This window comes from Pezoporus flaviventris, unplaced genomic scaffold, assembly GCF_033815535.1.
Source record: "Pezoporus flaviventris isolate CSIRO_AGI_PZ_B2104156 unplaced genomic scaffold, CSIRO_AGI_Pfla_v1 ptg000097l, whole genome shotgun sequence".
NCBI classification, from domain to species: Eukaryota; Metazoa; Chordata; class Aves; order Psittaciformes; family Psittacidae; genus Pezoporus; species Pezoporus flaviventris.
The window spans coordinates 5,510,918-5,522,935 of record NW_026892645.1 but is presented as its reverse complement, the minus strand read 5'-3'; the positions used below and the strand labels follow the sequence as shown (position 1 = coordinate 5,522,935).

The following is a 12,018-nucleotide window of genomic DNA, read 5'->3' as shown; positions in this document are numbered from 1 at the left end:
CTTTGCTAAGTTTAAAGGGGTGAATCATGAACACTCAATCCAGTCTGGTAGATCAGCACATCAGAGACACGGAGTGCAAGTCAACCCTGATCAAACAATGCTGATCTCTCCAGTAAATTTTTCAACTACTGTTGGAAACACACTTGTTATTGCTGCAACTATCACCCATCAAATGGTTCCATCAAATTATATACCAGTCACATCATACAGGCAGCTGATTACACCATGTGTTTCTAAACACCCATCCCATGACTACCTGAAACAACTAATAAGCTTAAAGTAAATGGAAATGTAATTTTGCTTAAAAAGCATCCCATGATCAACAAGAGGAAACAGCACACATTAAATATAGGATACTTCTGTGCTTTCCTTCCCCAGCAAACTGGAAAATATGAGGAGACAAATCACTGTTCTGGCCTAAGTACCCAGTGCACTGGACACTGATGTGTTTTCAAAGCTCTACCCCAATTAAAAGAAAGGAACTCGTGCCAATTTCATACCTAGAGTCATTTAATCTGTTGGTGCAACCCTTTTCCTCAGTAACCTGTAACACTTACCAAAGTCCTACACTGAAGACATAAAAAATAATACTTCAATGCTGGTGAGCACAATTTCACCAACAAAATGTTCAGGGGGAAGAAAGCGTCACAAAACCAGTTTGTATTGTTATCGAAGATGAATGTAAGATTGCACACACACCTGCAAATATTTAAAGAAGCAGAAAGAACTATTTATAAACACTTCTCTACTACTGCTGTTTTGTGAAGAAACACCTTGGTATCACTTGCTCGCTTTTAAGAATAAAACAACCAGGTCCATCTTGAGAATTCAGAACTTATTTTCTTATGTCAAACTTGTTATACTGACTCACGCTTTAATTCCACCCAAACTATTTCATCTCCCCTCCAAAACACCCTAAATGCCGAAAAAAAGAAGGAAAACTGCAGATTTTCCCAGGAAGATTCCCATGCAGCAGAGCTGTTTATATACTGATGATTCAATGTAGCATCACTACAGTATTTCATCAGTATGTATCACCTTTCTTCCCCTGGAGTATCCAAACATACCGCAATAACCTCTCTCAGTAAGCATTCGCTCCCTGATTTACTGTCTAGTTTGAACCAGATCTGGCTGTAACATGACTACAATGTCACAGCAAAAGGGGATGCTTGAGCTGCCTGCCAGCAATGCAACCAGAAAGGGCAACAATTAGCACATCTAAAATAACCATTTCTACACAGAGGCAGTTTAAAAGCTCAGACACGTTGACATCTTAACTCGCACTGGTGATGAGCCACAGACAGATGAGCACAGGAGCGAAATCCTGCAGTGCTTTGCAATCCAGATGACCCTCCTGCTACTCATTCTTGACTTCTCCATTGAAAACACTATTACACTTTCCTCTTCACCTCCTTTCCGTGCACATTTTGCCCAAAGATTTTTAATGTCCAACCATTAAATTAACAACCGCTTGCAGAGGCTCCTGACCACTACGCAACCCCTCACTAACAGGTTTTGCTCCACCATCACGCTACCAAACATGGCTGCATCACGTCCTCTTTGTGACTGAATATGTGCATCTCTTCTGCTTCCAAGACTTCTTTCATTTCCCTACCCTTAATTCTCTCAGGTTAGCAAGGGACCATTCCAAATGCCATTATCCACTTTTAACAGCTTGGCAGTTCACAGCAACGTTCCACCGTAAACCAAACGCATTTAAGACTTCCCAGGCTCACTCCAGAACCAACCTAAGGGCTTCATACACCGAATCCCTCCCCACCATTAAAACGTACTTCTTCACACCCAACAGAAAACTCTTCTAACAGAAACCTCCGTTCTCCGAGCGTGGAGAGAAGCCCCTTCACAACAGCCAAAGGAAATGCTATCATCTGGCTTTTCTTCCCTGCACCTCCCTCTCCTGAAATTGGACCCCCTTGGATATAAATCCACCTCAGAGCCTCTCCTGCAGCTACATACAAAACCCACCCCAGGCTTTGCTTTGAAAGCCTCCCTCCGCTTCCCAGCCGCGATCGCTTTTTGTGCTGCGGAGCTCTTCTAACGCGTATTTCACTCAAGAAAACAAACACAACTCCTCCGGCTCCGCTGGGGTTTCCCCATAGAGGCTGCACGCAAAGTTCTTGGAAGGAGGAGACCCCCTGAGGAAAGCGGCCCCGGCCGGACCCCTCCTTCCCCCGGGGTGCCCCTCACAGCGGAGCCCGCAGCCCCGCACCGGGACCGGCCCCTCCGCACGAACCGTTATGACACGGGGCGGGCGCGGCGCTCCGCGGTAACCGCCGCAACGGCGGTCCCGCTCCCCCCCCCACCATTCACTCACCCACAGCTCCGTGCCCCAGCTCATGGCTCCGCCGCGCCGCCGAGGGCCGGCGCTGAGGGGACGGGGGGGGAAGGCTCTCGGGGTCTGCTTGTGCCCTGGTTGAGGCTTCCTTGCCCTGTGCTCCCCGCGGGCTGAGGGCCGGGCCGGGCCCCAAGGAAGCGCAGTGCAGGAGCGGAGCGGGCCGGGCGCTGCTCACGGCCGCTGCTCACCGCCGCTCCCGCCTCATCGCGCCGCAAAATGGCCCGAGCGGCGCCGCGCGGGGAGGCGGTGGCGGAGCGGAGCGGGGCGGCGATTGACAGCTCTGGCGCACTGCGCAGGCGCGGCCCGAGGCGCGGGGTGGGTGCCCGAGGCCGGCACGGCGCAGGCGCGGTCTCCGGTCAGTCAGCGCGGGCCCGGTCCGTCGTTGGGGGCACCGGGCCCGCTCCGGCCTTGCCCCGGTTCCCCTCCGGTCCCCGCACGGACAGGCAGCGCTGCGCTCCGAAGCGGGCCGGCGGGAGCAGGGAGGTGCTCCCCGCCCTCAGGTGTTGGTTCCCAATTCCTCCTTGAGCCAGGTGGGGCTCTTTATTGAAGCAAATGTTCCTGTTGTGACCATTGGGAAGGGGGAGAGCCGCCCTTCAGACTGATTGCAAGGGCTTGAGTTTAACTGAGCTCCCCAAATACACACACCCCAAAATAACCCAAATCCAGGAATATTTAACTCCACCATCTGTCACCAACGCAGTGAGCAAGCAGAAAAATAGCCGTATTATCTGCTCTTGCATAAATACAGGTTATTGTAAGGAATTATGCAGGTCTTACAGAAAATGGCTCATTCCCTTGCCAGAGAAATAAGATTTGGTTTATGCTCATCTTTCTCTATAACAGAATTGGAGCTGTTACTTCAGCTGATCTTAAATTTCTGTCTTTTCAGCTATGGGAGATGTAAAAATAGCTTTAGACGGGTATTTTACGTTGCTGCATCTGTTCATGAAATACATCAGGGAAAGGAAAGTTAAGGATGTTTATTCATCTGAGGAAAAACTGCTTATAGAGGGTGGGGATCCTTCTGATGGCAAAAGATAACATTAGAGGAGCTCCTATAAAGACCATTAACCCCTCTAGATTAATGCACTTCATTCACTGAGGCTTGGCTATTACCCTACATAAGAAAGGACAAGAACAGAATAACTTATTAAGTAATTCCAACATTTATAAACAACAATGAAGACAAGTGTTATGTTAATAACAGAACTGTATGTATTTTTAACCTGGCTCAACCGATTTGAACCTGAGTAGAATGCTGCTCTTCACGCAGCTGCCTTTGAAGAGAGACGGGGAACAGGCAATGCTTTTGTTCATCATTAGAAGTTATTACTTTTAAGAGCAGACTTCATAACAACTAAGAGACAACGCTGTTCAACTCATTTCAGAGTGCTCCTTCCTGCTGCTAACAACACATTTAAATGTCTGAGCCTGCCACACTGCCTAAAGCACAACCACAGTGTTCCAAGGAACAGTGCATGGCTTTTGGAGAAGGGGCACCAAAGCCCTCTATCCTCAGAGCCACGTCCACCCAGAACACGTTGCAAAGCCAGACAACACAGTTACATCACGACTTTAGAGCTTAATCCGTAACTATGTGAGTAAAAAGAACGTAAGAGACCAAACAGAAAGCGCTAGTATCATCTGAGGTAAATTCGCTGTGGAATTTCCTTTTGCACAAAGAGCTGGGAGGGGAACAAGGCAAACCTGTTACACCAGCGCGGGCAGGGAAACCTGTCCATGCCAGAAGATAGAACTGCTTCACCAGTTCCTGAAAGATAAAGGCCAGAAATGCAGGTTCTGTGTTGTGATGGCACTATCAGTCATGCCAAAACCTAGGAAAAGTTAAGGAAACTGCCAGATTAGCTGCTAAATGATTCAGAACTCATTAAAAGAATATAAAATTCGTGGGAACAGATGTTCAAGACAAACACTAAATAAAATTAATTTCAGATATTTCCAGAATGAGACTTTTTCCTATTTTGGCTATTATTTAGTTTGAAACTCTCCTAGACAAGGACTGACACATTATTGCTTTCAGTCGTACAGTGCCCAAAACGGCACAGTCTGCACTTGGTTGGTCCCTAATTACTAATGTAATTAACAGCAGTGGGAACAGTAAAACCCCTTTTATGCTGAAGTAGATGCTGGAAGGCTTGGGAAGTCCCCACCTGAAACAAATAATTTAAAACAACACTTGAAAATTACATTATCTGGCACTTCTTTACTTAATCTGCACAGTCCAAACCTGAGCAAGAGGGAAGCTGCTAGGAGTTTTCTCTCAGCCACACTGAGGCCAAGACCATGTAGATCTGTTATCCAGATATGGGCTTATTCCTGCAAATACTCTGTTTATCTCTCCTGTTGTTATGATTCAGAACACTCCCAGAGGTAGAGCCTAAGCCCAAGTAGAAGCAATTCCCTTTTTAGAAGGCCAGGACTTTGTTTAGGAAACCCCAACCCCACCTGAAAACAGCCAGATTAGCTGCTAAATGAATCAGAACATACTTGGAAAAGATAAATTTAACCCCTAAGCTACAATTCTGTCTAAACCCTTTTCTCTGGGTTTACTCATGCAAAGCAGGAAAACTCAAAACTTCCAGAGAACATACAAGCATTTCTAGCTTCTAGATACAACAGGAAGAGGACCTACCTTCCCCCCTGGAGTTATCACCCTCACAGCTGCTTCCTTTTTAGCTTTATAATTCTACCCAGATCATCCATGTCCAAGACAAGGAACACAGATACTGCTTATAACCTCTCATACACTGGGACAGAAACAGCCCCAGGAAAGGAAGAAGACACACCTTTCCCTATAGCCATGGCTATCACAGCTGTTTCCTTTCCCCTGTTAAAATACTACACAGATCATTCAAGCACACAGCAGGGGGCCTAGGTGCTCTTTAAATGCCTTATCAGGGCCCAGAGAGGGCTAATTAAGGACTGATTAAGACCTCCTAATGCCCCTGACTAGCCTCAGTTGTTGACTATCTACCCATGGACCCAGAAACCCATTTAAGCTTTGGCCTAAGGCTCAGTCTCTGTTTGAGTGATGCTGTGGGGGTACTAGTCTCTGGTTCAGTCCCAGGTTAGGCTGTGCTTTAGTTATGGGTTCTTTTGTATATGGAGCCTAGCTCATATTTGATCTTGTTTCAGCTCTATAGGCCTAACTATGGCTACCCTATATGTCAGATGTTGGTTGCCATCACCCGAACTGCAGATTGACTTTTTAACCCAGCCTTGGCTCTGTGTTATTGCTCTAAGCTTGCCTGATGACCTGGACTCTTAGCTGCCCTCAGCTACTATCTGTGGGCCTGCTCCCCTCACCTTGCTTGGTGGGAGTGGACCTTGAAAGGTGAGACTCCTACCCTGTTGTCTGTGTTAGTGTGCTCACCTCCTAAGTCTGTCTCCCTTGGGTAACATCCAGCCCTTTCTACTCCATGGCATGCTTATACCACAGCTCATGCAGTAACAAACTGATGCTTAATCTACTTTGCCCTGTACTGAGGTATACCTGTAGACTGTGCCTATGCCAGAATTTTTCTGACACTGCCAGTGTTTTCCCTCTAAACTCAATAGTTGCTCATGATACACTTGGAGGAAAAAAGAAAATAAATCTGTGAAGGGTTCTAATTAGATGTTTGGGTACAACAAAGGAGTAAAGAGAAAAAAAATATGTTTAATTGCAGCTGAGAATAACTGTATGTGCTAGAAACAGCACATGTAGAGCTGCGTGAATCTTGTCTGGAAGCTACAATGAAATGTATAAATGTAATGGTGAGTGTTGGTGTTATAGCATATTCATTACAGAAAGCAGCCAGTTTGCATATTGATACAGATGTAAGTTTAAGTACAGACATTCTTTTAATATACAAAATGCATAGCCAAAGAAAGCAAGCATGTTATAATTTCTGGTTTTGAAATCATTTAGTCCAGGTAAGTGGCGAACTTGGTATGATATCCCAACAGTTTGCAGAGTTACATAAAAAAACAGAATTTTTCAGACTCTGTGGGATAAAAATCCCTGATTGCTCTTAAGAAGCATCTTCAGACTGCTGGAGGCTTTTCAGCTGAACCAGTCCCCATAGTTACAGGGGAAAGCCTCATGCTATCAAGTAAAAGTGGGATACTTAGTGGAACAAGGTGTGAAAGGAAACCTGTGCTGCAGCTGTTTGTTGGGAGCCCAAAGCCTCCAGGTTTCCCAGGCGGTCCTTGCACAGGAATTATAATAATTAGAACATAAAAAAAATTAATTTAAATAAAATATCTGGACTAGCGTCACCTTTTCAGAATAAATTATCTGATGATTAGTTATGTAGGCTTCTTACCGTCTGGGTGATGCAGCTACGTGCACTACAAGGCTTGATGCTGACAGGACATCTAGCGGCATGCACGAGTTACTGCCCTGAGTCCTACTAGAAAACATTGATTTTATTTTTTTCATGCTTCCAGGTATTTTCCGGTACCAGTCCAGGTTTCTTTGACTGATGGTGACATTTCTGTGCTTATTTTATTACCTAAGAGTATTAAAAGGAAGGGGGGGGGAAGATGGGACATTCTACATAACTTGCTAATTAGTCAAGACTACTGATTTTAATCTGCTTTTTCACCATCACTTGCACCTTACTTGCCTGGTCCAATCCAGTTGTTTATTTGGCTCTAGGTGAAGAAACTTGCACAGCTGTTACTCCATACACTGAAAGGGAAAATCAGAATGTTTGAGTTCTAAGAGCTGGCAGCACAGAACCCCCCACTGTAGAATTATAGTGATTGTATTGACAGTTTCCCATTGCATAGTCTGTCAGGGCAGTTTAGCAATCTGTTAGCTTCAAAAAACGTTTTAAATTGCTGCTATTCACGTTCACTTTGCTTCTTGTGTTGCTCTGTTTGAACAAGCCACAGAAGACAGGCCCAATCTGCTTGTCATTTCATTTTTAAGTGGGATTTGAGCTATCAGTTCCAAATAAATAGCCACAAAGCTACTTCTGTAAGGAAGCAGAAATCCCTTTGTTTTCTTACGTATTTTTTGATGATGTTTGCAATTAATATTTAAACCCCAGCTTTAAACAGAAAGGTTTTCAGTTGTTTGGGCTACCTGATGCTTGGAACACCTGCTCTCACCACAGGTCCCAGCAAGCAGCTGAAATCTCTTAAGTGATGCACTTCTGAGCTAGAATCAACAACCCTAACCCCTCCGTGAGCTGTGCTGCACGACTGAGGGGGGAAGAACTCCAGCTTTTGCCTGGGGACAGTGCAGCTCTGTCTCCTTACCCTAGGCCTTGCTGAGCACCGCCACAAAGGCTGCTCGAGGGGGCTTCTTTGTGGCCGGGGACCCCTTGTGGGAGCAGCGAGGAGGGAGCCCACCACAGCCCTCGCACCCTGGGAGGCGGCCTCCGGGTGGGGAACATGCGGCAGAGCCCAGATGGGCCCTAGAGAGGAGAGGAAAGCGCCGGGGAGCCTCAGAACGCCGACAGCAGGGCATGAACCCCGGTGAAGAAACGAGCGTCCGGTACCGGCGGTGCCCACGGTGAGGGGCAGCTCCGCCACGGTCACGTGCGGCGCTCCGTGACCCCGGAAGTGGTGCGGGAAGAGGATGCTGATGCTGGACTAAACATGGCGGCCCGCGGCGCTGGGGCCGCGCTGTGTCGGGCGGTGGCCGTGCTGGGGCTGCTGCTGCTCTGGGCGAGCTCAGCCGGTGCCCGCGTTCATCACCTCACCCTCAAAGTAAGGTCTGCGCCGCACCCGGCCCTGCTGGCTCGGCCCTCGCTTGCGCTGGGCTACCCGCCGGGTCGCCTGAGGGGAGCGGCGGTAGGGCCTGGCTCTTTCCGCCTCCCGCGGGCCGGGGCTCTCCGTCACCCCCCTACAGCTTCGTCCCGCTGCCTTCCCTTGCCCTTCTTCTCTGCTCTCTGGAATCCCCCCTGCCCCTCAGCCTGCTGGGCCCCTCTGCGTTCTGCTTTCCCTGATATTGTCCCTTCTCCCCGCATCCCTTTAGCTCTCATCCCTGCTTTTACTGGAGCCTCCTTTTTCTTAGTCATACGGAAAATGTGCGAAGGGGCATCAGAACTGTAGCGGGTTGAAGGTGGAAATGCTTCCCATCCTGTTGGAAGTGAGGCAGAAAGCTGTGTGTGGTAAGAGAGGGCTGAACATGAGCTGAAGAGGATTTGGGGTTGCTTTTGCTTTTAATGTGTGCCTTGCAGTAATCTTCGTGCCTTGGTCACTGGTCTTTCGACTCAAAGGCTGGGTGGATGTTGTTGTTCCAGATGTAGCTTCTTTGCATTAATCAGACAATCAGTAGAGGTAGAAGAAAATACTGATGCTGACAACTCTTTGTTTTGGTCTCATAGATTTATGGTTGTACTTTGAAAGAGTGTTGTGTCATTCTGTGACTGTACCTGAGAAAAACTACTTATTCAGGGTTGCGGTGGGAAGTGGTGCAGGTTGTGGTGAAGATCTGCAGCTCGAGTGCTGCTGTCTGTTGTGCTTTAAATGGGAAGTTGTGCGGTTGGCGTGTGGCAGGATCTGTGCGTTAGGGGTGGTGCTTTTTAAGGACTTATGTACAGCGTGTGAAGTGCTCTATAAATCTTCAGAATGAGGTTGTTAATTTTGTTCTTGTTGTCAACATCACACAGTATTTTGCTAATGGAAATCTTGGAAGACGTTAATAAAGCGTGTGTGACTAGGAGCAGCATTACTGTGTTCTTGTAGCAGCGTAGGGAGAGTGCCAAACGCTTGCATGAGCTCCCCTTCAGCTTTGGGATACAGTGAGTGCATGGGGGATGCTCATAACTTACTTATAGGGAGTTTTCCAGATTAGTTGTTGTCTAATGTGCAGCCACGTTAATATTGTTGTGTTTCAGGAAAAGTGAACTGTTCCCTGAAGCTATAGATTAGGAGGTTTGTGCTGGTAACGTTACTGAGGATTTGTGACTAACTATTGAGTGCTGGAAGAATTTCTCCTGGGATGATACTTTTCCTTTACATAGAAGACTTTCAAACTGGCCTCAAGCAAATGTTCTCAGCAGCAAACATTATAGCTTCAAGTCCTGATTAGGGTGTCTCTTAATTGCCTGTATTAATTACTAAACTGTGTTTGCTGATTTTTATGATTGGAGTATGGTTTTAGTTCTGTGCGTGTTTTGTGTGAGTTGCCTCACTGACCTACAGAGCACTGTGGAAAGCAGAAGTGTAAATGTGAGCTTTATTGTTAGAGCACAGGCTCTCCCTTTTTGCTCCATCCAGTGCTTTATGGCATTTCTGTAAACATCAGACTCCAGCAACTGCACCCTTTCACAGTGAAATCTCCCTTCCAGTGTTCTTGCCATTGGCTCCTTGCTTGTAAATGTGCATTGACACTGTGCCAAGCCAAAGGCCACAGCTTTGTGCAAGTGTTTGATATTAGGTTTCCTCAAACAAGCCGTTACTGCTTTAGTTAGAATGGCTAATTCTTGTGTCGTTGTAATTAGTGTGCTCAGGTGAAGCTTTTTTTGTTGTCAGAAAAGCAAGCTGCAATCTGAGAAGTTTCCTGTTCTGAAAATAACTTTTCATCTTTATAAAAGCGTCCAAAAGGGTTTATTTCTGCCGAGTAATAAAATCTCTTTGTTTGAATCTTGCTGTTAGATTAACCTTGTCAAAGGAGACTCTCTTAGTAGCAGTTGTTATCAGCTTCATTAAATATGTTTAAAAACCAAACACTGCAAAAACTGAAGTTACAGGAGACTGATGGAAACAATTTTCAGCAGCTTTCAGAGGTAGCTGAAAGTTGGAGCATTCCTCTTCACCAAAAATACGGTTTTTGTTGTCTTAACAGTCAAACGCATTAATAGTGAAGCCTTATGTTTTGCGTAATGCAATGGCAAACTGTCTTAGAGAGTGAGGAAGTTGATCTAAACAAGTTCTTTGTCAGGCACGCAGTTAAGTTTAACGCTTGCGAATAGCCCAATGTAGGGTTCCAAGAGGAATCATCCAACTGACAGTGCTGTGTGGCAGCTGTGCTGTTAGTCTGATAAGTGAGTTATCTTGCCAAATAACTGACTTCCAAAGGAAAGCGAGCTCTCTCCTGTTTTGTGATACTGTCAAGATGGCAGTTTAATTGTATTATTTGGAAGATGATCTTTTTCAGCAGTTGGTTGTAAATACTGGTGGCCTTTTAATGTCGGTAGGCTTCAAATACTCAAGTTTAAAAATACCTTTCTTAATACCTTTTTCTGTGTTTCTTACACAAACACAAGTCTTGCTGTTAGTCTCACACAAGTAATCCAGTTCCTTCTGTGTAAGGGTAGGCGCTCTCTGATGAAACTTTCACTGTACTGGTAGTGTGATCCCAATTAGATTCTGAATAAAATGTTAAAGGATATTTTTCTGCCTGTCCTGGGATACCAGAATAGGCAAGATCTTGGTTACCATTTTCCTGTAATCTGAGTCAAATGTTGTAGGATTGATATTTATCCTAAAGGAGTGGAAGAAGTGGAGAAAGCTTTTATGGAACTAAGCTGAGAACTTACTTTATTGGTTCGACTGTAACCTGTTAGTGATGAGTCCCTGCTCATCCCTTCTCAAAGGGGCAGGCTTAACCTTTAAATACATCCTACATAAATTAACATAACATGTACGTTAACAGCTCAGATGCTTAAGTGTTCACAACTTTGTTGTAAATTTACAACTGAATGTTCTGAAGTCAGCAGTCGAGTGATCACAAATGAAAGCTGGATTCTCCCAACCTGTTAAACCTCCCTTAAGAGCTGAGACAACCATTAGTAAACCAGTATCTTTAGGCTGTTGATATGTGGAGCAGTAGGTGCTCCTGGAGAGCATGGTGTTGCTTGGTGGCAACTGGTGACTGTGTGTGGGATCATGTAAAGCTCCAGGATTTGTGAACTAAATCTGTCAACTCTAAGCACTCAAAGCTGAACTAAAACCAGGGAGGAATGTCTGTGTGTTGTATGTTAATTATATTTTGTTGGTTGGAGAATATTAGTAAACTGGCAGTGTAAATAAATTGAAATCGAGCTGAGCAGCTTTTGCACATACTCTGAACGAAGCAGCTGCCTCTGGTCATATTTGCGAGGTGCAAAACACTTAGTGGCTGGATGCCACTGTATTCCCAGCTCATATTCCTCTCTAATCGCCCAGAGAAATGCTTCTCTGTCCAGATATGTTTAAATACATGTGATATGCTGTGTGAAGAGCTGTATTAATCTTCTGTTCAGACTGAGAAATTATATTGAAAGTGGTGGTAAAGGAACCAGATGGGCTCTTTTTTCAAGCACATTAAATGACCTAGAACATGAAGGCAGCACAGCTATAATACTCCATAATACTCTTATTAAATGAAGCATCTGCTATGAGCCATGTGTCATCAACTCTTTTTTCCCTCTCCTGAGCATTAAGGGAACCATCTGGTTATTTGCCAGGTTAACTTGATTCTATTAGGGCGATCTTATTGCAGCTAGCTTACAGGTAAGCTGTGGCAGGATTAGTGTCCTGCTATTACAGTGAGTGATATTTGTGCATCAGGAGTGTTGTAAGCAGAGATGTCAAAATAGATATTGAGGTGAAGGAAAAGACAGAGCTTACTACCCTTCTACAGCTCTTAGTTCAGTCTTATAGTACCTTGTCCAGAACATTTGTTTGCCTTTAGCAGCTGACTTCTCTCCTTAGAGAGT

At 45.6% G+C, this 12,018-nt stretch overlaps 2 protein-coding genes and 1 long non-coding RNA gene across 21 annotated transcripts in view; 1 reads left to right on the top strand and 2 right to left on the bottom strand.

Annotated features, from left to right (window-relative positions):
- FNBP1 (formin binding protein 1) overlaps positions 1 to 2,627 on the bottom strand; it is a 92,501-nt gene extending 89,874 nt beyond the window's left edge. For 16 of the 17 annotated variants that reach the window (XM_061476976.1, XM_061476969.1, XM_061476970.1 and 13 more), the window contains exon 1: positions 1,794 to 1,904. In XM_061476976.1, the coding sequence (XP_061332960.1) occupies positions 1,794 to 1,889 (96 nt within the window). In that variant the 5' untranslated portion in view covers positions 1,890 to 1,904. Of the gene's footprint in view, positions 1 to 1,793; positions 1,905 to 2,335 lie in introns of those variants that run through there. The other variant, XM_061476968.1, reaches the window with a different exon arrangement.
- Positions 2,628 to 2,988: 361 nt separating this feature from the next.
- On the bottom strand, positions 2,989 to 5,334 carry LOC133281435 (uncharacterized). Of its 2 annotated transcripts, XR_009747510.1 has the most exons (3): positions 5,010 to 5,334; positions 4,064 to 4,127; positions 2,989 to 3,245 (listed from the first exon to the last, which is right to left on the bottom strand). It is a non-coding gene; the product is annotated as an uncharacterized LOC133281435 (long non-coding RNA). The 2 variants fall into 2 exon arrangements; XR_009747511.1 differs by lacking the exon at positions 2,989 to 3,245 and having other exon boundaries at positions 3,549 to 4,127.
- A 2,590-nt stretch (positions 5,335 to 7,924) lies between these two features.
- The window catches only part of GPR107 (G protein-coupled receptor 107), a 39,323-nt gene continuing 35,229 nt past the window's right edge, over positions 7,925 to 12,018 (top strand). Inside the window, exon 1 of one of the 2 annotated variants that reach the window (XM_061476994.1) lies at positions 7,925 to 8,080. In XM_061476994.1, the coding sequence (XP_061332978.1) occupies positions 7,970 to 8,080 (111 nt within the window). In that variant the 5' untranslated portion in view covers positions 7,925 to 7,969. Of the gene's footprint in view, positions 8,086 to 12,018 lie in introns of both variants that reach the window. The other variant, XM_061476995.1, reaches the window with a different exon arrangement.